This window comes from Balaenoptera ricei, chromosome 1, assembly GCF_028023285.1.
Source record: "Balaenoptera ricei isolate mBalRic1 chromosome 1, mBalRic1.hap2, whole genome shotgun sequence".
Classification (NCBI taxonomy): Eukaryota; Metazoa; Chordata; class Mammalia; order Artiodactyla; family Balaenopteridae; genus Balaenoptera; species Balaenoptera ricei.
Window position 1 is genome coordinate 74,899,306 of NC_082639.1, and position 27,505 is coordinate 74,926,810.

The window sequence follows — 27,505 nt, forward strand, 5'->3', positions numbered from 1 at the left end:
TGGGAGCCCACAAGAAAACTCTTCATTAGTTGGGCTAGTTTGCCCACACCTCATGAATATATTTTGCTTAGTTTTTGCTTATTCCATGTCCCCACCTGTAACACTCTCTCACTGAATCTCAACCTGATAAATCCTTCAAGACCCACATCTAGCCACATTTTCTTCGTGAAGTTTTCTCTGAATATCTAAACCTCAAGAGTTTCCTCTTCTCCTCTAAATAATAGTTAGGGCTATTTCATATAACTTAGTGCTAGTTAACCATATTGTATTATCTCTTAGTTTGTTATATGTTAGTTTCTCCAGATTATTTAAGTTAGGGACCAATTTGAGTTAGGGACCTATTGGTTAGAGACCAAGCTATTTGAGTTAGGGACCTAGTTTACCCAAAATGGCAGATGGGGCTACTTTTTCTAGTTTGTCTACCCAGAGAGGTTCTTTCTGCTAATTCACACAAAGACACAGCACAGACCAGCTTCAGCCTTTTCCTTCTCTTGTAATCAATTTCAGACATGTGCAGACCAACCCAGCTGCTATGGAGAGAAAACATAGTTAGTCCCTGAGGAGAAATATAATCTTTCTAGATCCTCTAAGTGACACCATTCATCAGATGTTTTCCTTCAAGACACCATTTTTTTTTTTTTTTATATGCAGAAAGTTGACATAGCCTTCCAGCTGAAACAGAACAAAAGACATTCTCTAAAGGCAACAGAAAAAGCCACCAAATTCAAATTCTGAGGTAGATTGTTCAACAACAATTGTTAAAGGTCCTAGAACTACAATCAGAGATACAGTTTGAGAAAAGGAAGAAAGGCCAAGTGAGCTGACTGAAGAAGTTGCAGATAATGCAAAGGGGAAAGCCAGCAAGTGGGAGGCAATGATTGCTTCCCAGACAAACCATACCAAGTCTAGCACTGAGGCAGAAGAGCAAAGACCTGATAGGGCAAACAAATAAACTGTATACCTTGGGGCACACAGACTTCCTCTCTTTGCCTAAGAGGAGTTACTGTCTTGGTCCTCTAATAAGTCATGTGTAGTGCAGGACCACCTGAGAGGAGGGAGCAAAATGTAGTCCCAGCCCACCATTTAGTATTAGCCTTGCGATCTGGGGCGAGCCACTAGATGTGGTTCTTAACTGCAAAATAGAGATAAAACCACCTCCCGCATTCATTTATTCATCATTCTCTTTATTTAAGGACCACCATGGGCCAAGCACAAAGGGGCACAATGGTGAGCAAAACAGACATGGTTTTTGCCCTTATGAAGTGTCCAGATAATCTCCCAGGTTGTTAGTTACAGAGACGGAATGTGCCTTTCAACTGTAAAGCACTGTAACGATGGAAGGTCTTCTTCATTATCAGTGACTTCTACTCTCAATCTAGCTATGTGACCCAAGGCAAGTTGTAATTTTTCTGGACTTTCCTTTCCTATCTGTGAAATAAGAAAATGTCCTTTCCTAAAATTTAAGTATTCCAATGCAAATGAAGAAGTTAAGATTTTTAGGTACTTCTGAATCATGTCTTTCTAAAAGATTATTATGAAATAGTTCAGAAATACAAAAGGATAAAATAATGTAATGACCCCATGTGTACCAATTACCTGACTTAGATAAAACATTACAAAGAGCTCTACTGGTGGGATGCCTTCCTTTTCCCCAGAAGAGATAACTGTGATGAGCTTGGTATTTATTATTCTGAATCATGGCCTTTCCAAGAAACCTGGTGTGTAAGTAAGAATGGTTCACCAGTGAAGAACTCTTCCTATAAGTGTACTTCCCAGAGAGTACTTACTAGGTGTTCCCAGTTCCTGATAAATGTGAGGTCATGACAGTGTACATCACAGAAAGCTCAAGTACCAGCCTGTTCTCTCCCTGCCACCCTTGCTTGCTATCCACCCAGTAGACAGAACTAGAAAAACCATGTGGCAGGCACCACCTATTGCATTTAGAAAGAGCAAAGTTTTATATTTACCTTGAGAGCCTTCTGTGCAGATTCACTGGATCCAATTGCGATGAGGTTAGGCCCAGCCATGCTGCAGAAACTCTTCAAGTGCAAAGTATCGACCACTGGGACTGTGGAGACTGCATAGTCCTATGCATATAATAGAAACAAGTAGTTTGTCATTTCAGAATAATTCTAAAACGCATGCAAATCTGCTCAAAACATTCTTGCTCCTCTGGAGGCTGCCAGGGTCCCTGAACATCTGGAAGGAAAACTGGGACCCACAAGTTTGGGTATTGCCAGTTAAATGAAGATCGCTTCTAAGAAGAAAGTGCAGAGCCCCCTTCCTGATGTGTGACTGCGTCAACAGCTTCACTGGCTGACCTATGTAGTGGGCTACTCTGGAAGGATGAATATCCTGTGTAAACAAGAGCCTCACATCGTCATGGGGAACAGAGCTTTTTGGGGATTACATCCCTTCCTAAGCAGTCTGGTGAGCCAATCTGCTAATGATCAGTAGAGTAAAGGGAACTTGGGAGGATGTATGTGCAATGCCTAGCAGAGTTTCCAGCACACAGTAGGCACCCCAAGTACAGGTGATCTTTGATTCCAATCTGAAAAATCCACATTTCATGTTAGAGGCAATTGGGACTCCAGATTTTTTTTTAAAGTCATCGATTGTGCCAGAAACATCTGCCAGGTGGTTGTATGAGTATACACTGGGAGAAAACAGATGTCCACGATAACTTTGTCTGTTGCTGCTGTGGGAGTCCCATGAAGCCTATTTATTAAGTTCTAGCTTCTAAAAGTTCTAGCAAGCATACAAATATTAGGAATTATTTTGCAAAGCCTGTGACATATAAATACCATTATTCATGACATATTGATTCAATGGGTCTATGAATGTTTATTAGGTAGTTACTCTGTGCCAGGCATAAATTATCCTTTACCTACCTTAAAAGTATCAGCCAAGATTTCAGCACCTCGTTGATTTGTCCTTTTGGAAAGGCCCACAAAAAACTCTCTGCCTATAATAAAAGGCATGGAACACAGTCAGTGGGTGGCACCACAGAGATGGCGTACTATTTCTCTATCTATAAATAAAGACCTTAAAGCATCACACAGTTCTTTCCTACCGTAGAGGGCAGCTCCACTTGTACACTGACCCCTGCTCTCTTTACACAAATCTGGTTTCAAATTATTGCCTTTAAAAATAAACTTTTTCAAATTCACAGAGGCAGAAAGTAGAATGGTGGTTGCCAGGGGCTGATGCAGGGGAGGGGGGAGGGGGGAAATGGGGAGTCAGTGTTTAATGGGTATGACGTTTCATTTTGGGAAGGCAGAAAAGTGCTGGAGATGGATGGTGGTGATAGTTGCACAATGTGAATGTAGTTAATAACCCTGAACTGTACATTTAAAAGTGGTTAAATGGTAAATTTTATGTTATGTATATTTTACCACAATAAGAGAATAAAGTTTTTATTTAGGAAACCATATAATTAAACACATTAATAACCTGTAATCAGAAATTAAGCAATAGCAATGACAAGTTAGCAGAGCTTCCTTTTTTTCCCTAGAAGAACAATACTAGACAGTCTTGATCAGCTCAAACACCTTTTTCTATAATGTTGATGTAAGGGCTGAAGAAACCATCTGGGTAAAGTGAGTTTAGTGCTGACTGGTCTTCAGGTCTGAGCTCTAACAGCTGTTTTTAAAACAATACACCCATTTATTTCAAATCAACCATCAAAGGTTGATGTAGATAGTGCCTATCTACAAAGCACTAAAGTTTAATTTTTATTTATTTATTTATTTATGGCTGTGTTGGGTCTTCGTTTCTGTGCGAGGGCTTTCTCCAGTTGTGGCAAGTGGGGGCCACTCTTCATCGTGGTGCGCGGGCCTCTCACTATCGCGGCCTCTCTTGTTGCGGAGCACAGGCTCCAGACGCGCAGGCTCAGCAATTGTGGCTCACGGGCCCAGTTGCTCCGCGGCATGTGGGATCTTCCCAGATCAGGGCTCGAACCCGTGTCCTCTGCATTGGCAGGCAGACTCTCAACCACTGCGCCACCAGGGAAGCCCCAGCACTAAAGTTGAGAAGAATGAAACTTTCTACTTATTTGGCTTTTCTGAAATTCTACAAGTTTTCTTCTCAGAAGGCAAAACATTAAGTAAAAATGGTCTCCTAGTTATAGGCAAAAAAACAATTATAGTAGATAGAGTTAGGCAATACATAAATGTAGGAATTCTTATCCTCCCTTAATTCTTTGGAAAAGAATTCGACATGAAATGTGGAAAAAGAATTCCAAGAGAAATCAGTATATATTTTGCCTCAGAACAAGTACAAGAAGTGTAGCCATGTAGAAAGAAATGCTTGATAGACTTTACAGCTATTACAACTTTTATCTTCGTGGTGTCCTTATAAAAGGGGTAAAAGACATAGGTCAAATGATGTTATGATAAATTACATCGGCTTATGCTGTTGGCAGACACAGGAATTGTTGACGGCATGTTGACAGTGTTTTTGGTAATGGTATGATTGTGTTGTCCCTTAAGAAAACTCACTACGTACAAATCAAAACTTAAGTAAGAGAAAGATCCTTTACTTAACAAAAGTATTACTCACTTTATTAAAAAAGTCAGTTGAAATTAAAAACAAATCAAATTTCCTTAATTCTCTTAAGATAAATATAGATTTATAAATTATATTTACATTTTTAAGAAAAACATTTAATGCATTAAGCAAATTTAAATGCATTTACAGTGGGCCTTACACATTATTTCCATTTTAAGAGACTAAGATGAGATAGGAACGTACAAAGAAACGCAAACTGCTTATCTCTTTAAAAAGTAAGTTGGACTTCTGTTTCTAGCAGTATGGTGGGCTATATCCCTTAAATGGCCTTTCTGATAAAAAAAACTGAAGTACTGGAATAAAAATATTAAAAAGGCTTTTTTTTTGGTGTTATGTCTCTTATGTCATTTTCTTCTATACCAATTCACCCTCTTTTTTTTTTTTTCCTTCCTTACCTCATTCTTTCATAGGAGATATCAGGTCATTTGTCCTACTGACTTTCCTACAGTCTGGATTTGGTTGATTGCTTCCTTGTGTACCATCTAACATTAAATTGTTCCTCTATCCTTTGTATTTTTTGGCAAACTGATAGTCTATGTAGATGCTTCTTTAGATTCTTGTTCAATTTTTTTTTTTTTTGGATAGGACTACTTCAGAGGTGGGGCTGTACTTCTCCTGCATCACATCCTGAGGCACATGACTGACTGTCACACTTTCAGTGATGCTAGAATGATCAGTGTGTTCAGGTGGTATCAGCCAGATTCCTCCATTATAAAGTCCCCCACTCATTTTTTTTTTAATTGTTGTTTCATTCCTTTATCTTTTTTTTTTTTTTCCCACCGTGTGGCATGTGGGATCTTAGTTCCCTGACCAGGGATTGAACCCGTGCCCTCTGCATTGGGAGTGTGGACTCTTAACCACTGGACCGCCAGGGAGGTCCCTCTTATAAAAGTTTTAACATCCTTTGATGATCATTGCACAGGTCCATTGTTTTATTAGGGATCTACATTTACTGGCTAGAATTCTAAAAATAAAAACTTTTCTCAATCAAGTATTTGGTCTACTTGAAATAGAATTCACAAAGAAAAGATAGGCTAAATGCTTGAGTCTTTCCTTTATATTTATCAATTATCACAATAATGAGTTGGTATCCCAGCAACTTATAATAATGACCAATATGTTTTTTTAAAAAAACATCATTATCCACTAATAAGCCAAAGAATAAATCATAATGGAAATCAGAAAATATCTGTAATTAATGATAACAAAAATATTCATATCAAAACACAAAGGATTCAGCTAAAGCTGTACTTGAAAAGCTTTATAGCCTTAAATGCTTACATTAAGAAGAAAAGTTCAAAATTAAAGAGACAAAATTCCACCTTGAAATTCAACGAAAAAAGAACAATAAAAACAAAGGAATTTGAAGGAAGGAAATACAGGTAGAAACAGGAAGAGAAAAGGAAACATATGAGAGAGAGGGTTCAATAAAGCCCAAAGTTGGGTTCTTTGAAAAGATTAATAAAATTGACAGATCTCTGGCAAGAAATAGAAGGCACAAATAAACATTATGAACGAAAAGGGGACATAGCTGTAGTTGTCGTGAAACTTAAAACAGATATTAAGAAAATATAACTTTATAGCCAATATTTAAAAAACTTAGATAAAATACATAAAATCTCAGAAAACAAAACTCACCAAAACTGGCTCAGAAAAACCTCAATAGTCATATAATCATTACAGAAACAGAACTGGTTTAAAATCTCCCCACAAAGAAAGCACCAGGTCCACAGGGCCTGTTTATAGGTAAGTTCTACCAAAGTTCAAGGAATGCACAATTAAAGTTGTACTGATTTTAGAAAACAGAAACATAGGAAATATTCCCTAATACATTTTATATGAGGTTAACATAACTTCAACCAAAGCCAGACAAGGATAACAAAAAAGAAAAATTATAGGCCGCAGAAACAAAATCTTAAACAATTATCTAACTGTTTAGATAATTAAACAACTAAATACAAACTAAATACAACACTAATAAAAAGAGTATATATCTTGATCAAGTTTGATTTCATCCCAGGGATGTAAACTTTGACCATTGATATCAGAAAATCAATTAATGTAATTAACCACATCAATAGATTAAAGAAAAAAATCATATAATCATTGAATCGAAATAAGAGTTCGTCACCTGAAATTCCATTTCTAGCTGTTTACTTTAGAGAAACTCTTATACACGTCCCCAAGAGACACACACAAGACTGTACATAGCAGCATTGAAGACAGTAGACAAAAACTGAAAAGCACTCAAACATACATCAACAGTAAAATGAATAAATACATCGTTCGGTATTCTTACCATGGAATTCCACACAGCAGTGAAAATGAATGAACTCCAGCTACATGGATCAAGTTAGATCAACGGCAGAAAAATCACACAAGAGTTCATACAGTATCATCCTAATTATACAAGCCGTAAGAAAAGCGAAACTAAACAACATATAATTTTAGGAATGCATATATTGAGGTCAAACTCAAAGAAAGACAAGACAGTGATTAACACAAAATTCAGGCTACCTCAAGCTGGGAGGAGAGAAAGCTTGGGAGTGGGGCTTCCATGGTCCTGGCAATGTTCTATTTCTTACACCAGGTGTTAGGTACTCAGGTGATCATTTTTATTATTGGTCTTTAAACTGTACATAAACATTTTATAACTCTTTTTTATATGCTCCATATATCACAAAAATAAATAAATGAAAGTAGAAGTAAGTTGATGTTGTCTATTTCAGAGAAATAGGACTGAAACAACTTCTACCAGTAGCTGCTTGCTTGCTTGACTGACAGATTTCCCAGCGGAACTGGAGTTGGAAGCCTCTTTCCTTCTGTCCATTTCCTGATCAATTATTAATGAAGCTCTGAGTTACAGAAGGAAGAAGACACAGAGTGTATGGGAAGGGCTCCAGATTTTGGTTCTTACTCAACTGAGTAATCTAAAAATTGAGTGGTGATGTTTGTACAATGTTGTGAATGTAATTAATGCCACTAAAATTGTACACTGAAAAATGGTTAAAATGGCAAATTTTATGTTATATATATTTTACTACAATTTTTAAAAAGGGAAAAAATCGACAAGTAGGAAATAGAAGGTAGGATCACACATTAGGTATGAATGAGGAGCCAAGCAGATAAAGATCTTAATATCACAACACTATCTCAGTTTTCAATAAAATAACTTTTAAGGTAATTAAGTATTGAATATTACCAAAACAAAGCTTACAGATAGTGTCCAAGGCAAACCTCAATACTTAGTACCTAATTAGAAGTTATGGGAAAAACATTAGGCTTGAGGTGCTGTGGAAAGACCTTTGACCAATGGAAGGGGTTCCTAAGCTTTGCCGAAACAATGAGAAGATTTTAGGGAATCTTGTTCAGCTCAGCTGTTGAGATAACTAAACGGCTGTGAATACAGCTTGTTTTAAATCATTCTTCAAATAGCATCAGTACCTGCTCACAGCAAGTTATTTATTATACATCTATGTTCTGGTAAAAAAGAATTTTATTGTAAGGAAGCGTGAGTAACACATCCAGCTTTTCACAAAAGCCTATTTTCTTAAGAGAAACAGACTGTTGTTCTGTGCTACTAAAAAGAATGAAAAGTGCCATCAATGGGAGACACAAAGAATATTCTAAGCGGAACTTACTAGGCAGATTCAAAGAATGCCTGAGTCGGCTTGGACACAACTGGAGCTGAGAATGCAGCGTAGGTCTCTCTGACCCCTTGTTCTGTGTTCTTATGGCTCAGTGGGTGTGCACATCAAACCCCAGAGGCAGGCCCATTGCCTGTGACAGTGTTGGCACAGGTTGTGCAGGGCACAACTCCAGGGGAGGCTTTCCACAAACCTATGATAAAAATGGCACCCCCTGGGGCTCGGTGACAGTCCCCACCCACAAGTATGTGACACCAAGCAAGGAACTATGCAAATGTCCCAGGATAAAGACTCCTCCTCCTCCAGGAACATTAATTTTTTCAAAATGTAAGTTATACAAAACATTATTTTTATATTAAAATGAAGATGGCTATATTTTGTCTATATACATGGGATTTGATACAAAATTCACATCAGCTAAAATATTAGACTTCCAAGAAGCTCCATGCTTTCAGTGGGCCACATGGGTCTACATTCCCAAATCTCTGGGGACCAGCCTCTGCTGTTAGGGCTACATCTGTGAAACAGGTATTTATTCTTTGACAAGTAGGGGAAAATAAACTCTCATTATCAATTAAAAATTATTATTGATTGTCTTGTTTATCAACATAACTAGAATGAACCTGGTGACCCAGATTTTAGCACATGACTTTACAAAACAATAATAATATGATCATAAAGAGTTGGAAAGGTTAAATGCTAAAATTATCATTTCTTTAGTAGCTATATTATATGCAGTATAAAAACTGATTTCAGTTAAATCAATAATAATATCAGCTGTTTATATTTTGTTGAGTTCTGCTATTATTCATTTGGCATTAAGCCAAGCCAATCTGCACTGAAAAGTATTTAAATCTATCTTGCCATCTGGGAAGAAAATTATTTGTAAATGACACATCTTGAATTAAGAGTCTTTCAAATACAGCCCAGATATACTGTCACACAATGCAAAGCTATGCAACCCATAAACTAATGTTGTAGAACACAGTAGACACAACCTATAAAATGAAATGTATATACTGATAACGTGTAAAAATATGAAAATACGTGCATACAAAAGTACTAAAGGTACTTTAATATTCAATAAAAAAGTATTCAATAACCCAAATATTGAAATGATTATCTTTGAATGAAAGGTCATTTTTAATTTTCTCTCTTTTGTGCTTTTCTGTATTTTCCAAATTACTCTTACTTTGGTAATTAAAAAAAAAACTATAATTAAACAAGGGGATATAGGCCAGGTATTAGAAATATTTTTAGATAGGAAAAAGTAAGTACAACTGTACCTGTGAATAAGACATCTCCACCATCTAAGGTTGCATTTTCGTCTTTCATCTCTACTATGTTGAGCTGAAGTTTTTCTAATGCTTCTTTCATCATGTCAACCTGTTGAAAATAAAATGATTCAGATTAATATTCTACCATTTTCTAACAAGAAAACCAATCATCTAAAACTTCAGAACACTGAATTATGCCCCCATGTGCACACATACACATATACAATGCACACCCTAATGAATTTGTGAATGTGTGTAGTATAGTTTGGACCAGCCATGATCATTTGCAAGAGAAGAAATTATCTATTAGGAATTGTCCATTTTGTCTCCCTCTAGTCTAACATCGAGTCAATATTATACTCCTTTCGTTCTGTCGGAGTCTGACTGCTTAGAGGACACCGTTGAAGGTGTGACTAATTAGGGCACAAGAGTCAAGAGAGGCGGGAGGCAGAACATCCAACCTTCCTACCCGTCCCAGAAAAACAGAAGATTTAATTTTAAATCTTAAGTCAGCCATTCAGTCAGAATTGCACACACAGAGTAATATGTGGAAGGAATATCAATGACAATAACCAATAACTTGAAATCTCAGCCCATTGGAGAGTCACTGTTTTCTATTAAAATATTTTCTAAAATGTCAGAACATCTAAGGCTTCTCTGTAAATCTGAACTGTTATTTAAATTTAACCTAGGTCTCTAGAGGTGATTAATAAATACAATCATTGTAATCAAACCAAAGAATACCTGAAAATGAATTTCGGGATCGTTCTGTGATCCCAGGGTACAGTCTAAAGCACAGAGATATCCTGGGCCAAACTAGGGAACACCTGTAGTAAGGTTTACATTAATACCAGAAAAAAATGTAAGGCATAACAAATGCCCTTTGAAGTCCTTCCAGCAGTTCAACAAAACAATTTAAATATTTCTGAAGGTCTGTATAACTTTTAACATGGTAAAGGTCTACATTGAGAAGACATGAACAGGGACTAAGGGAAAAACAAGAGATCACATGACACTGGGAAAAGTAAAAGTTCTGCCAAAATACAGCATGCCCAGTACACATAGTGAAGTCGTCAAAGAAGAGTTTAGGAGACATAAATATAGCAGAGTAACTTCTAAAGTAATAAAAACATGGAAATACTTTGACAGCAAGCCTGACATTCATGCAGTCAAAAAAATTAAAGAGAATGCAAAATAAAATAAATATATCATCTCATCCTTGTCCTGGAACTCGTGTAAAAATTCCACAAGCCAGAGTGACTCAGAACAATAAAAAATTATTTCCATGGATGAAATGGTCTTAAAGTAATAAATACATCTAGTGACCTCTTTTAAACAGTAGAATAGGTTTTCCTATGTAACAGGAAGTGAAATCGTTGCTATAGCATAAAAAAGAAGGAAAACAATATCTACCATGACTCATTGGGCTACAGTGAACCTAGGAAAACACACAACTGCTTCCTTCCAGCATCTGCCTCTGTGTCCATGGAAAATTCATTGAGTTTAGAGAAATCATGAGAACTGAGCTACTGTTACCTTTTGTTTCTATTATGAATGCTACTGCTTCCGTTATAAGTTAACATTTCAGAGATTACTAGGAATTCAGCAATAACATGAAAAGTTTATATGTAATAACTCAGGCACTTTATTCAACTCTTAATTAACAGTTCAAAAAGAAGAGAAGTAGGGAGATTAACAGATACCAGTTTCAGGAACATTGCACTTCTTTATAGGTCCTATGTCTTTCAAATTAATGTTTTAGGGATAAAATTCTTGCGGTTTCTTAAAAGTTAAAACAGCTGCACTGACATGAAAAACCTGGCTTTTGTGTAAGGGCTGTACTTAAAAAAAAAAATTCAGTCACATCTATATAAACAAACAAAAAAATTCAGTCACATCTATATAAACAAATTCAGTCACATCTATGTAGGTACATACCGCAAACACGGGTAATACTATTACTTTCAGAGTTAAGGGTATGGACAAGTTAAAAAATGTTTTAAACCTTAACTAAACAGTCTTGAGAATTGCAGGACCATATGGCATCAGATGTGCAATGCTAACCTTGATGAAATTTCTGAAGAAAAAACAAGAGAGGCTGAACCCAGAGGCTCAGCTCCATTGAAAACCGCACGCTCTTTGGCACAAGGGTTCCATGAAGCAGACAAACTCGGCTGCAAACAAGGCCCAGTGTTGCCCTGACACACCGTCCATAACAAGCCAGCTATTCAGGTAAACAGAACACTAAATATAATTATAGAAGTGGGAATTTTTGCTGGAAAATGTCCAAACCATGAGCCTTCAAGAAACTGCCCATTCTGTGGTTACATGGCTATGGTTAATGTTGACTTAATTAAGCTTCAAGAGGAAAAAAAAAAAAAGGTCAAAAACACACCCACCTTTCACTGAGACAGTAATCTTGCAGAGTGGAAATTAGCATTACTCAGGGTAGAGAGAAACTGTCAGAACAAATAGTATTAATCCCAAAGGCTGAGTTGAATGGGTCATTTTAGCCCATGAAATTAGAAACAAAAAGGGCAAATTATAGAAACAACCTTAATTTAAACTTAACTATATTATTTTCATACTCTATTCTAAAAAATTTACAAGAACTTCTTCCTTCCCTTTTCACTCTACATGCATTCTTCTTTTCTTTTCTTTTTTTTTTTTAAACTTTATACTTCCATTTCTTTTTGCCCCATCTTTTCTCCTCCCACCCGTTTCTACAGATTCCTTCCCTGGCCATAGGGGGTTCAGGCCACCCCTGCCGCTTCCAACCCATATGTCTAGAGTGGGTACTATTTTTGAGGTAATTGTCTTTTTCTTTTCTTCTTCCCTCACTCCCTTTCTTTGTTTTCTGGAGTACAAATGTTAAAAAATGTAGAGTTCTTGGGGTTACACATTCACAGTCACTCCTGGGAATGTCTGTATAGCGTAGTGTTATGATCCAGGGCCTGGGGTTCAAATCACAACTCTGCTACTTATTAGCCAAGTGACCTTAGGTTGTTTAACTTTCTGAGCCTCAGTTTTCTCATCTTTAAAATGGGTGGTTAGTCATAATAGTAACAACTTCCTAGGCTCCTCCTGCACATTAAATACACGTAAAACACTTAGCACATGATAATTACTCAATAAATATTAGATATGACTTTTGTTATTTTGATGAAAACCAGCTTGTGTGGACCCAGTGACAAATACTTGTACTATGAAACTGACCCACAAGGGAAAAGCTGTTGTTTTCTCTTACATTTGGATGAGTTTCTTGTTTTTTACCACCCCATGACAGATCCCATCTGCTTTCTAGTGAATTAAAATTAGTCTTTTCTGCAAAGGCAGTGTAAAGTCAGAGCACATACATTGAGGACACATTTAAATTTAAATCATTCCAATCTGATTTCTTTCCAGTTACTGGAAGTTGTCAGGCTATATGGTAGATTTCTTGTATAATCTCTGCTTTGAAATAGCCCTCTGGAGGTAATACACAAGGTGGGAAGTGGCCTGTCTGGTAAGATGTCCCACAGGACTCAAAAGAGTGTCAGCCAAGATGATACAGAATGATTACAGTTACTGAAGACATTACACTTGGGCTTGTCTAAAGAATTCCCTCTCCTTCTCAATGCCTGGTCTCCTTTTCTCACCTTTTCTGTTCTACTCTCTTCTTACTTTCTTTTACGGCTCTCATTTCTTTTCCCTCATTTGTCCTATCATGTTTATATCATCATCCTGCCTTCTCATTTCACTCCTTTTGGGTTCTCATGGTGAATGGAGAGAACTGGGGATTTGAATACAGGCTCTATCACTTATTAACAATATGACTTGGGATGAGTTAACTTCTCTGAGCCCAAGTTTCCTAATCTGCAAGTGGGATAATGTTTTCTTTCTAATGGGGATTATGTGAGTAACAAATAAACTAATACATATAAAGCACCTAGCTCAGCACCTGACACATTGTGTTCAAAACTAGTAGTTGCTGGTATCATTATTATTTTGCCCTAAATTAACTCAGTGCTTTGGATTCTGGCTACCTTTCAAAAAAATTAAAATTAAAAATAAAACATACCATTTTCATCATTAAATAAAACACCTTTTGATACCAACTCTCCTTTTCTTCTTGCAAAATTCCGCCCAAACACAAAATACCAAAAAAGCAAAAAACAAAAAAACTTTCACAGTTTTATTAGCAAGTTATTGAATATATTTCATAATAGTCTGCAGTACACCATAATTAGCTTAATACTTTTCATTTAGATGCCAATATTTTCCAGTTAGCCCTATCCAAAGTTGACTTTGTTGCATATTTTCAACAACATCCACTTTGAATGTTTCACATCTTCCCTTTGGATGCTGTGAATGTGCTCACAGGGCCTGATGAACAGTTCTGTGCTGCGCTCCATTAAGAACCTGCACCTCCATTTGCCAAGCCACTTTCCTTTAGCTGCTTCTGCTCAGTGGGCTGCCAGATGTTCTGACTGCAAATGAGGCCCTTGGCATTGGCCTGTCCACAGCTGACAAATCTCAGTCACCCACAGTTCTGCCCTGCGCTGGGAGCTGTGCTGTCAACACTATTACTAGTATGTTTTCAATGCCCATCCATTTAGATGTTCTGAGTCCCTTCTAACTAATCATATTATAAGAGCTTTAAAATTATCCTGTCATCCTATCCATACTCTGATCTACCTCTGAAGAGCTGAATAGCAGCAACATAGCTTTGTTGGTAGTGAGATGGTTTCATTTTCTCAACTTGTCACTGACTGTGTTTGGCTGTTTAATGTTAAGTATGACATATGGATAATGCTGAGGAAGCCACTCAAGAAGCGGATGTGATGTCTCCAGCATGTCATGACACACCTGGTTTGGAACTTGCATCGAAATTACACTGTGTTGATCCTGGTCAGACACAAACTTTCATTTGTTTATGCCACCTTAATGTCCTTTGTTAATCATTACATCTTTGGTCACTATGGCCACTTGGACTAGTACATTTGGCTGATTTTGTAACAATACTTAATGTTCACATCACGCTTTCACATGTATTTTCTCATTTGGTTAACATTTCAAGTTCAAGGAGATTGGTTCAAGATGGCAGAATAGAAGGACGTGCTCTCACTCCCACTTGTGAGAACACCAGAATCACAACTAACTGCTGAACAATCATCAACAGGAAGACACTGGAACTCACCAAAAAAGATACCCCACATCCAAAGAAAAAGGAGAAGCCACAATGACATGGTCGGAGGGGCACAATCACAATAAAATCAAATCCCATAACTGCTGGGTGGGTGACTCACAAACTGGAGAACACTTATACCACAGAAGTCCACCCACTGGAGTGAAGGTTCTGAGCCCCACGTCAGGCTTCTGAACCTGGGGGTCCAGCAATGGGAGGAGGAATTCCTAGAGAATCAGACTTTGAAGGCTAGCGGGATTTGATTGCAGGACTTCGACAGGACTGGGGGAAACAGAGACTCCACTCTTGGAGGGGACACACAAAGTAGTGTGCACATCGGGACCCAGGGGAAGGAGCAGTGACCCCCCAGAGAGACTGAACCAGACCTACCTGCTAGTGTTGGAGGGTCTACTGGAGAGGCGGGGGTGGCTCTGTCTCACCGTGAGGACAAGGACACTGGCAGCAGAAGTTCTGGGAAGTACACCTTGGCATGAGCCCTCCCAGCATCCGCCATTAGCCCCACCAAAGAGCCCGGGTAGGCTCCAGTGTTGGGTCGCCTCAGGTCAAACAACCAACAATGAGGGAACACAGACCCACCCGTCAGCAGAAAAGTGGATTAAAGTTTTACTGAGCTTTGCCCACCAGGGCAACAGCCAGCTCTACACACCACCAGTCCCTCCCATCAGGAAACTTGCACAAGCCTCTTAGACAGCCTCATCCACCAGAGGGCAGACAGCAGAAGCATGAAGAATTACAATCCTGTAGTCTGTGGAACAAAAACCACATTCACAGAAAGATAGACAAGATGAAAAGACAGAGGGCTATGTACCAGATGAAGGAACAAGATAAAACCCCAGAAAAACAACTAAATGAAGTGGAGATAGGCAACCTTCCAGAAAAAGAATTCAGAATAATGATAGTGAAGATGATCCAGGTCCTCGGAAAAAGAATGGAGGCAAAGATCGAGAAGATGCAAGAAATGTTTAACAAAGATCTAGAAGAATTAAAGAACAAACAAACAGAGATGAACAATACAATAACTGAAATGAAAACTACACTAGAAGGAATCAATAGCAGAATAACTGAGGCAAAAGAACGGATAAGTGACCTGGAAGACAGAATGGTGGAATTCACTGCTGCGGAACAGAATAAAGAAAAAAGAATGAAAAGAAATGAAGACAGCCTAAGAGACCTCTGGGACAACATGAAACGCAACAACATTCACATTATAGGGGTCCCAGAAGGAGAAGAGAGAGAGAAAGGACTCAAGAAAATATTTGAAGAGATTATAGTTGAAAACTTCCCTAACATGGGAAAGGAAATAGCCACCCAAGTCCAGGAAGCACAGAGAGTCCCATACAGGATAAACCCAAGGAAAAACACGCCGAGACACATAGTAATCAAATTGGCAAAAATTAAAGACAAAGAAAAATTATTGAAAGCAGCAAGGGAAAAACGACAAATAACATACAAGGGAACTCCCATAAGGTTAACAGCTGATTTCTCAGCAGAAACTCTACAAGCCAGAAGGGAGTGGCATATACTTAAAGTGATGAAAGAGAAAAACCTACAACCAAGATTACTCTACCCAGCAAGGATCTCATTCAGATTCGATGGAGAAATCAAAAGCTTTACAGACAAGCAAAAGCTAAGAGAATTCAGCACCACCAAACCAGCTCTACAACAAATGCTAAAGGAACTTCTCTAAGTGGGAAACACAAGAGAAGGAAAGGACCTACAAAAACAAACCCAAAACAATTAAGAAAATGGTAACAGGAACATACATATTGATAATTACCTTAAACGTGAATGGCTTAAATGCTCCAACCAAAAGACACAGGCTCGCTGAATGGATACAAAAACAAGACCCATATATATGCTGTCTACAAGAGATCCACTTCAGACCTAGGGACACATACAGACTGAAAGTGAGGGGATGGAAAAAGATATTCCATGCAAATGGAAATCAAAAGAAAGCTGGGGTAGCAATTCTCATATCAGACAAAATGACTTTAAAATAAACAATATTGGGGCTTCCCTGGTGGCGCAGTGATTGAGAATCTGCCTGCCAATGCAGGGGACACGGGTTCGAGCCCTGGTCTGGGAAGATCCCACATGCCGCAGAGCGACTAAGCCCATGAGCCACAATTGCTGAGCCTGTGCGTCTGGAGCCTGTGCTCCGCAACGGGAGAGGCCACGATAGTGAGAGGCCCGCGCACCGCGATGAAGAGTGGCCCCCACTTGCCACAACTAGAGAAAGCCCTCGCACAGAAACGAAGACCCAACACAGCCATAAATAAATAAATAAATAAATAAAATTTAAAAAAATAAAAAAAAATAAAAAAATAAAATAAAATAAAATAAAATAAACAATATTACAAGAGACAAAGAAGGACACTATATAATGATCAAGGGATCAATCCAAGAAGAAGATATAACAATTATAAATATATATGCACCCAACATAGGAGCGTCTCAAAACATAAGGCAACTGCTAACAGCTATAAAAGAGGAAATCAACAGTGACACAATAATAGTGGGGGGCTTTAACACCTCACTTACACCAATGGACAGATCATCCAAACAGAAAATTAATAAGGAAACACAAGCTTTAAATGACACAACAGACCAGATAGATTTAATTGATATTTAAAGGACATTCCACCCAAAAACAGCAGATTACACTTTCTTCTCAAGTGAGTACGGAACATTCTCCAGGATAGATCACACCTTTGGTCATAAATCAAGCCTCAGTAAATTTAAGAAAATTGAAATCATATCAAGCATCTTTTCTGACCACAACGCTATGAGATTAGAAATCAGTTACAGGGAAAAAAACGTAAAAAACACAAACACATGGAGGCTAAACAGTACGTTACTAAATAACCAAGAGATCACTGAAGAAATCAAAGAGGAAATCAAAAAATACCTAGAGACAAATGACAATGAAAACACGATGATCCAAAACCTATGGGATGCAGCAAAAACAGTTCTAAGAGGGAAGTTTATAGAAATACAGTCCTACCTCAAGAAAGAAGAAAAATCTCAAAAAAACAATCTAACCTTACACCTAAAGGAACTAGAGAAAGAAGAACAAACAAAACCCAAAGTTAGCAGAAGGAAAGAGATCATAAAAATTAGAGCAGAAATAAATGAAATAGAAACAAAGAAAACAATAGCAAAGATCAATAAAAATAAAAGCTGGTTCTTTGAGAAGATAAACAAAATTGATAAACCATTAGCTAGACTCATCAAGAAAAAGAGGGAGAGGACTCAAATCAATAAAATTAGAAATGAAAAAGGGAAGTTACAACAGACACTGCAGAAATACAAAGCATCCCAAGAGACTACTACAAGCAACTCTATGCCAATAAAATGGACAACCTGGAAGAAATGGACAAATTCTTAGAAAGGTATAACCTTCCAAGACTGAACCAGGAAGAAACAGAAAATATAAACAGACCAATCACAAGCACTGAAATTGAGACTGTGATTAAAAATCTTCCAACAAGCATAAGTCCAGGACCAGATGGCTTCACAGGTGAATTCTATCAAACATTTAGAGAAGAGCTAACACCCATCCTTCTCAAACTCTTCTAAAAAACTGCAGAGAAAGGAACACTCCCAAACTCATTCTATGAGGCCACCATCACCCTGATACCAAAACCAGACAAAGATACTACAAAAAGAGAAAATTACAGACCAATATCACTGATGAATACAGATGCAAAAACCCTCAACAAAATACAGGCAAACAGAATCCAACAACACATTAAAAGGATCATACACCATGATCAAGTGGGAGTTATCCCAAGGATGCAAGGATTCTTCATTATATGCAAATCAATCAATGCGATACACCATATTAACAAATTGAAGAATAAAAACCATATGATCATCTCAGTAGATGCAGAAAAAGCTTTTGACAAAATTCAACACTCATTTATGATAAAAACTCTACAGAAAGTGGGCATAGAGGGAACCCACCTCAACATAATAAAGGCCATATACGACAAACTAACAGCAAACATCATTCTCAATGGTGAAAAACTGAGAGCATTTCCTCTAAGATCAGGAACAAGACAAGGATGTCCACTCTCACCACTATTATTCAACATAGCTTTGGAAGTCCTAGTCATGGCAATCAGAGAAGAAAAAGAAATAAAAGGAATACAAATTGGAAAAGAAGAAGTAAAACTGTCACTGTTTGCAGATGACATGATACTATACATAGAGAATCCTAAGGATGCCACCAGAGAACTACTAGAGCTAATCAATGAATTTGGTAAAGTTGCAGGATACAAACTTAATGCACAGAAATCTCTTGCATTCCTAGACACTAACAACAAAAGATCAGAAAGAGAAATTAAGGGAACAATCCCATTCACCATTGCAACAAAAAGAATAAAATACCTAGGAATAAACCTACCTAAGGACGTCAAAGACCTGTACTCAGAAAACTATACAGCACTGATGAAAGAAATCAAAGATGATATAAGCAGATGGAGAGATATACCATGTTCTTGGATTGGAAGAATCAATATTATGAAAGTGACTATACTACCCAAAGCAATCTACAGAGTCAATGCAATCCCTATCAAATTACCAATGGCATTTTTTACAGAACTAGAACAAAAAAATCTTAAAATTTGTATGGAGACACTAAAGACCCCGAATAGCCAAAGCAGTCTTGAGGGAAAAAAACGGAGCTGGAGGAATCAGACTCCCTGACTTCAGACTATACTACAAAGCTACAGTAATCAAGACAATACGGTACTGGCACAGAAACAGAAATACAGATCAATGGAACAAGATAGAAAGCCCAGAGATAAACCCACGCACCTATGGTCAACTAATCTATGACAGAGGAGGCAAGGATATACAATGGAGAAAAGACAGTCTCTTCAATAAGTGGTGCTGGGTAAACTGGACAGCTACATGTAAAAGAATAAAATTAGAACACTCCCTAACACCATACACAAAAATAAACTCAAAATGGATTCGAGACCTAAATGTAAGACCGGACGCTATAAAAATCTTAGAGGGAAACATAGGAAGAACACTCTATGACATAAATCACAGCAAGTTCTTTTTTGATCCACCTCCTAGAGTACTGGAAATAAAAACAAAAATAAACAAATGGGACCTAATGAAACTTAAAAGCTTTTGCACAGCAAAGGAAACCATAAACAAGATGAAGACAACCCTCAGAATGGGAGAAAATATATGCAAATGAATCAACAGGCAAAGGATTAATCTCCAAAATATATAAACAGCTCATGCAGCTCAATATTTAAAAAATAAACAACCCAATCCAAAAATGGGCAGAAGACCTAAATAGACATTTCTCCAAAGAAGACATACAGATGGCCAAGAAGCACATGAAAAGCTGCTCAATATCACTAATTATTAGAGAAATGCAAATCAAAACTCCAATGAGGTGTTACCTCACACCAGTTAGAACAGTCATCATCAGAAAATCTACAAGCAACAAACGATGGAGAGGGTGTGGAGAAAAGGGAACCCTCTTGCACTTTTGGTGGGAATGTAAACTGATACAGCCACTATGGAGAACAGTATGGACGTTCCTTAAAAAAATAAAGATAGAATTACTATATGACCCAGCAATCCCACTATTGGGCATATACCCAGAGAAAACCATAATTCAAAAAGACACATGCACCCCAGTGTTTATTGCAGCACTATTTACAATAGCCAGGTCATGGAAGCAACCTAAATGCCCATCGATAGATGAATGGATAAAGAAGATGTGGTACATATATACAATGGCACATTACTCAGCCATAAAAAGGAACGAAAATGGGTCATTTGTAGAGACGTGGTTGGACTTAGAGACTGTCATACAAAGTTTAGTAACTCAAAAAGAGAAAAACAAATATCGTATATTAACGCATATATGTGGAACCTAGAAAAATGGTACAGATGAACCAGTTTGCAGGGCAGAAATTGAGACACAGATGTAGAGAAGAAACGTATGGACACCAAGGGGGGAAAGCGGTGGGTGGTGGCGGTTGTGGTGTGATGAATTGGGAGATTGGGATTGACGTGTATACACTGATGTGTATAAAATGGATTACTAATAGAACTTGCTGTATAAAAAAAGAAGAAAAGAAAAAAGAAAAACTAGTGAGATCAAATAAAGTCTATAGTTTGGTTAAGAATACTGTTGCAACATTAATTTCCTAGTTCTGACAAATGGTTATACAAGACATTAGCTGTAGGGCAAGCTGAGTAAAAGGTATATAGGACTCTTTGGGCTATCTTTGTAACTTTCCTGTAAATTTAAATTATTCCAAATAAAATGCTGATTAGAAAGAAAAAAAGAAGATAAAAATGATAGATCTTAAAAAAGAAACTGGTTTATGCACTAAATGTTTTGTGCCTTGGTCTAATATTAACATGATGTCTGTGTAAAATGACTAAAAGAACCAGTGTTGAATCACGTTATATTTCCTGTCATTCTGTATTATCCCAGATTGCTAAATGTGTTCTTTCCAAGAAGTTTGATTGAATTACGGTATACGTTTACTGTCCTATGTGACAGTTTTGTCATTGTTAGAGATTTCAGTAATTAAAATGGGAAACAGAAACTTAAAAGAAAACACAAACATTTCAAGTTCAATAAACATTTAGTGGATGTCAACTTTTTAAAAAACCAAACTGCAAAGATTAAAAAAAAAACCCCACAAAACCATAGTCCTTGTCCCTGAGAAGTTAACGATGTAGTAGGGCAGATATAGCTTATGAATATATAGTGACAATAAAATGGAATATTTGTTGGGATGCTCAGAATAACTCCAAAAGGTAGGAAGGGTATGCATTGGTATACCTATTTTACATATCATTAAACTGAGGCTAAGGGAGGCTGACTGACTTGAGTTAAGCTTCCTGAGCCCATGCCCATGTTCATGTTCATCTTCACTGCACTTTGTGATCATGATTCTCCTGAGGTCATATCATAGAGCACAGCCCACATCAGAATTGAAGCTCATGTCTTCTCTTTTCCAAATCTGCATATTTAAGCCTACTGGGTATTAGACGGTCCTATGCTAAGGTGACTCTGGATTCCATGATCTCTTCATATCAGAGATGGATGAAATTTCTGTACATTAGGGCCCTAGGATGCTAAGGTGTGGTATAATAAAAAATGCTAAGTAATATGAACAGGATGTATAAGTCCCACCAAGAATGTTCACCAAGGATAGCCTGCATTTTAATAACCACCCTTCAACTTTGGGATGCCTTAGATTTGTTCACTGGTTTATTCCTTAACTTTTCTATATGTGCTAATGAAATTACTAAAATTAACCAAAACTACTAAAAAAAAAAAAAAAAAGATCAGAGAGGTTTAACATACTAAATGACTCAAACTTAAAAATTCCTAAATAAAAACATATTGAAATTCTCTTCTATATTATAATTTTAGGAAAAAGCTCTTAGGAGGGATTTAGTTAGCAATATAATAGCAAACATCCATATAGTCCTCCTATGTGCCAGATACTCTACTAAGAACTCATATTCAACTTATCTAACCTTCATAATCCAATGAAACAAGTACAAACATTATTTCTGTCTTGCAGATGAGGGAGCTGAGGCAGGGTAGTGACTTGTCCACAGTCTTACAGCAACAGAGCTGAGTTTTGAACTTAGCTTTACTCTGAAGTTTGTGTTCTTCTTTGTTATATAATTTGTCACTAACAAAAAGATAATTTAGCTATCTACTGTGCATTAAAATGAAAATTAATGTTAGAAATGACTGTGAGAATCTACAATACTCTTAAAAGCATAGTATGTTCACTTTAATCTATTTGTTTAAACAAAAATGTGAACTAAGGTATCCTGGAGGAAGGCAGGGACAGAGCTACAATTTTCAGCAATGTGAACTTAGGTTTGGTTTCTAAAGATCCTAAATTTTGTTTTCCTAAGCATATACAAACTAAGGCTACTGAATTTGAGGAGCCATTACTTCATCCTTCCAATTTCTAGATCAGATTATGAGGAGTTATTTGCAAAAAAAACGCTTTAAATAGTCAACAATGTATTTTAATTATAGTGAGATTACAAAAGCATATGGACGTGTAGACACACTTCAAACCAAGACACCATACACATTCCAAACCAATTCAATCACTCTGGAGAGATTCTGAGAAGAGTTTCTGCCACATTGGGAAGTATGGTAGGCAGAATTCTAAGATGGTACCCAAGATGGTTACCTCCTGATGTACATGCCATGTGCAAATCTCTCCCTTTGAGTGTCAAAAGGACTTGTAAATATGATGAGATATCACTCCTGTGATTAGGTTACATTTCATGGCACAGGTAAAGATATTTTGCAGGTGTAATTAAGGTCCCTAATCAGTTGACTTGAGTTACTCAAAAGAGAAATTATCTTGGGTGGGCCTGATCTAGTCAGGTGAGCCCTTAAAAGAGGGTTTAAAGGTCAGAGATGGAGGAAGTCAGAAAGATGTTCTCTTACTGTTCTGGAAGAAAGCAAATAGCCATGTTGGGAACTGCCTATGGAGGGGGTCTACAGGGTGGTCTCTAGGAACTGACAGCAACTCCCAGTTGACAGCCAGCAAAAACCCAGGGTCCTTAGTCCTACAACCCCAAGGAACTGGATTCAGCCAACAACCTGAATGAGCTTGGAAGAGGACCTAAGCTCCAGATGAGAAAACAGTCCAGCTGACAACCAGGTACGCTGTGCCCAGACCTCCAACCTACAAACACTGTGAGATAATAAATGGGTGTTCTTTTAATGCTATGTTTATGGTAGCAGTAGAAAACTAATAGAGAAACCCCCAAATTAAAACAGATTTTTAAAAAATGTATTTCAAAAGGCCTTTGATCAGAAGCAAATGTTGAACTAAATGTTCATTTCCAAGTTGTTTGTTCAGAATATGGGGCACTAATTCTTAAAATGTTCCTAAGAAATTCCCAAGAAAACAATGTTTTAAATAAGTTTAGGGTTACAGACCCACCAACTTCCTTAATCCATTATTTACTGAAATGCTGTACAACTAAATTTTAAAATGAAAAAAAACAAGTTGCAATTCTGTTACAAATCTAATACATGCTCATAAAAATTAAAATGATAAAAGTATGTATGTAAAAAAAAACTATATGTGTAAATAGTAATACAAAGCAAAACTGTGCCTTGGGCCATTCCAATCTTATTTTGTTTCATTCATTCAGTAGATACTGAGTGTATGTTGTGAGCTAGACACCATGATAGACAGTGGTCAGTGGCCATCAAAAAACAGGCATGACCCCTACTACATAGTGCCCTCAGGGTAACAAACATTAAAGAGTCACACAAGTCAGTATACAGTTATATGTTATGATAAGGGCTATGAAGGAAAACAATAGTGTGCTTTGAGAAATAAGAGGGGTACATGATTCAGTGGGTCAAGGAAGGTCACTCTGAGGAAGTAACATTTAAGCTCAGAAATCAAAATGATAATAGTAGTTATCTGTTCCTGCTGGTGGGTCATTTGGAATTCTTTCTTAGAAACAAAAAGGGTTTCTGGATGATCCTCAGATTATAAACAGCTCAACTTAGTCTATGAAAAATTAAGGAAGGGCTTACTGTATTAGGAAAATGGTCAATAGAACTGGAAATTATTTAATACATTAAAATCTTCAAAAGTTATCATTTAAGCAAATGTCATTAATTCTGTGATTATTCTGGGAACTCAGGATATTTACAGGATGGTCAACATGTATGAAAGTTTTGTAACCACCTAGTTCATGTCCCTCTTATTGAACTTTTGTAATAATAACTGTTACAAACAGTTATTGTACAAACTGATCTCTTTTCCCACAGATTATTAAATATCCGTTGCATTTTTTCCCATTGATTTCTTGGATTTCTAAGCTTACTCATTTATTTCCAGTGACAAGTTCTAAAAATTAACCAGGATATTTAGCATCTTGGTTTCCGTATTTGTAAGATGAGGGGGCAGAGCTTAAGAATGAGGTCATTTCCAGCTCTAGATTTCTAAGAGTTGTAGTCGCAAAACAATTTTTGGCATTCATAAATGTGACTCTAACTGTAACTCTATTTACCTCCCAAGAGTTTACTGAAAACACTCCAGATGGTTATTCATGAGTTAAGTATTCTGGTATTTACCCAATTCAATCAGAAGCAAGAGGCTGGGGAATTCCCTGATAGTCCAGTGGTTAGGACTCCACGCTTTCACTGCAGGGGATGTGGGTTCTATGCTTGGTGGCGGAACTAAGATCCTGCAAGCTGAGAGGCAAAAAAAAAAAAAAAGAAGCAGCAAGAGGCTGGGTATATGGATGCTGGGGAAAGAGAAGACTGGTCCAAAAGTGGATTAAAAAATCCAAGAAAGGGACTTCCCTGGTGGCGCAGTGGTTAAGAATCTGCCTGCCAATGCAGGGGACACGGGTTCGAGCCCTGGTCCGGGAAGATCCCACATGCCTCGGAGCAACTAAGCCTGTGTGCTACAACTACTGAAGCCCCCGTGCCTAGAGCCCATGCTCTGTAACAAAGAGAAGGCCTGCAATGAGACGCCCGTGTACCACAACGAAGAGGAGCTCCCGCTCTGCAACTAGAGAAAGCCCGCACGCAGCAATGAAGACCCAATGTAGCCATAAATAAATAAACAAACAAACAAACAAATAAATAAATAAATAATCCAAGAAGAATGGGAACCTCAGAGATGAGCACAAGGATTCTACTGCAGTGGGAAAAACTGTATCTAGAAAACAAGGTGTGTGTGTGTCAATGCTAACTTATGATACTTACATTTTATTTTATTTTTTTTTTTGAGTAACCCAAGGTACTGCTTTTTACCTGACAGCAGTGAGAAAAATATACTATGTAGAACTTCGATAATGCCTTTCCTATGTAAAGACAGATGTCAGGCCTGCTTTGCTGCTAACCTCTGCATGCTTTCTCATGTCCATATAAAGTGTAGGAGATTTTATCAACTTTGGGTTCATCCCCACCCAATAACCAGGATCAATCATGACCTGAAAAAAGGAGGATCTAACAAGCTCCAGGCCAATGCTCTGGGACTTAGCATTAAGTCATTCTTTATGCTTTGTCCCATTTTAAACCATATACCTGGGTGCTGCTTGGATTCTTTTCCCCAGAGTCCTGTTGTAGTAACTTATCCCAGTCTCTTCCTGTGAGTAGAGTCCTTCTCTGTGCTCTTCTAAAAATCTGAGGCTTTGTCCTACAACCCAGCACCACAGATGGGCTTTCCAGGTGCCATCTCCTCAACATAGGATCAGTATCACCAAGGTCTGAGGAATCTACCTCTTAACTACTCATAACTCTGGCTCTCTTTTACAATTTAAATGCCACAGACTTAATTTGTCATCATTTAGTAAAATTTACTAAGCTCTTTCTAAGTGCCAAGCATTGTGGTAGGTGGTTTTACATGGATTATCTCATTTAATAATGCTATATCCCTTCAGGTATCTCCTAGTCTAAGTCAGTCGTGGCAGTTCCATCTCTCTTGGCAAGGACTGGTGCAAATGACCTAATTTTGGCCACTAAGGAGAAGTCTGTTGAGAGGTTCCTGGAAAGAAACATAATCCCACCTCTTCTTTTGGACATTGTCCTGTCTGGATATGGTACCTGGAACTAGACTGGTCTGAGAACAGAACACCACCAAGCAAGACAGGGCAGAGAGACAGAAAGGGTCTGGGTCCTTGATGACATTGTGAGCTGACGAACTGACCAACCCTGAGCCCTGGAGTTCTGATATATGAGATTTTTCATTTCCTTAATCAATTAGATTTGAGTTTTCTGTTAGCTACAGCTAAAAGCAACTCATTTGCTTATATAACAAAATTGACAAGCAGTAGCCAAAGAGTGCATAACAAGACCACATTACTAAAGCTCATTAAATTCTGATGTAGAAACAACTATTAATGGAGGACTTTTCTTCTTCTAGGACTACACCATGACTTGCCATTCAACAAATTACACAATATGTAAGATGTTATTTTAACTGATAATACCTGCTATCTTGGCTGATAAGAATGTTGATCAAATGTCACTTGTCACATGAAGACCATCCTGCTTGTAGAAAACAGCAGATTATAAATAATAATTTGTAAAGCAAAAAGCACCCCAGGAAGTATTACACTGTCTCAATTCTGTAGATAAAGCACAACTGTTATAGCTCCATATGTCAGAGTTGGAAGTTCATGTTCCGACACCCTCATCTCTGAACCAGGGCTTAGGTCTGGAGGAATGTGAATAGAAAGGTTAGACAGAAATGCAGAAGGAAAACCAGTGGGGTGAGAGTACACAGGAGAAATAAAAACAGCTTTGAAGAAAACTGGGCAAGACCCTTTCATTATCTGGAGAGAACATGAGGACATAACAGCAAAGTTCTAGATGTTCAAAGGCCCCTCCATTAAGATGTCACAGCAAGACAGTTTCCAGGAAGAAGGCTGGAAGCAACATGTAGCTTTTTAAATGAAAACAAGCAGGAGCGCTTGCTGGTCTTGTTGCTCTCTGGGTATAACACTCATTCACGAGGTCCATTTCCTTGTTGATGATAATGACACAGTATGCGTACTAAGTGTCTAAGACCATTGACACTCTGTCTGCAGAGAACAAATAAAAATATGATTTATCACCAAATACCAAATGAAAATAAGTGTCAGCTGCCAAAAGGCCTGCAAGATTTAGTATGTTAAAAACTAGGGAACTGACAAGTTTCTAAAATTTTAAATTAATTTTTCCGAAAGTTGAGAAGCATAAAAATTTGCTGTGCATGCTGTCCAAAATAAGCACCAGACACAGAGCTTGAAGTGCCCATAATTTTCTATGAATTCAGAGA

At 37.6% G+C, this 27,505-nt stretch overlaps 1 protein-coding gene across 2 annotated transcripts in view; it reads right to left on the reverse strand.

The window, feature by feature from the left end:
- DDAH1 (dimethylarginine dimethylaminohydrolase 1) overlaps positions 1-27,505 on the reverse strand; it is a 142,968-nt gene that overhangs the window by 32,048 nt on the left and 83,415 nt on the right. For both annotated transcript variants that reach the window (XM_059925411.1, XM_059925419.1), the window contains exons 2-4: positions 9,503-9,602; positions 2,892-2,965; positions 1,968-2,087 (exon numbers count right to left, since the gene is read on the reverse strand). In XM_059925411.1, coding sequence (XP_059781394.1) covers positions 1,968-2,087; positions 2,892-2,965; positions 9,503-9,602 — 294 coding nt within the window. The remainder of the gene's footprint in view (positions 1-1,967; positions 2,088-2,891; positions 2,966-9,502; positions 9,603-27,505) is intronic.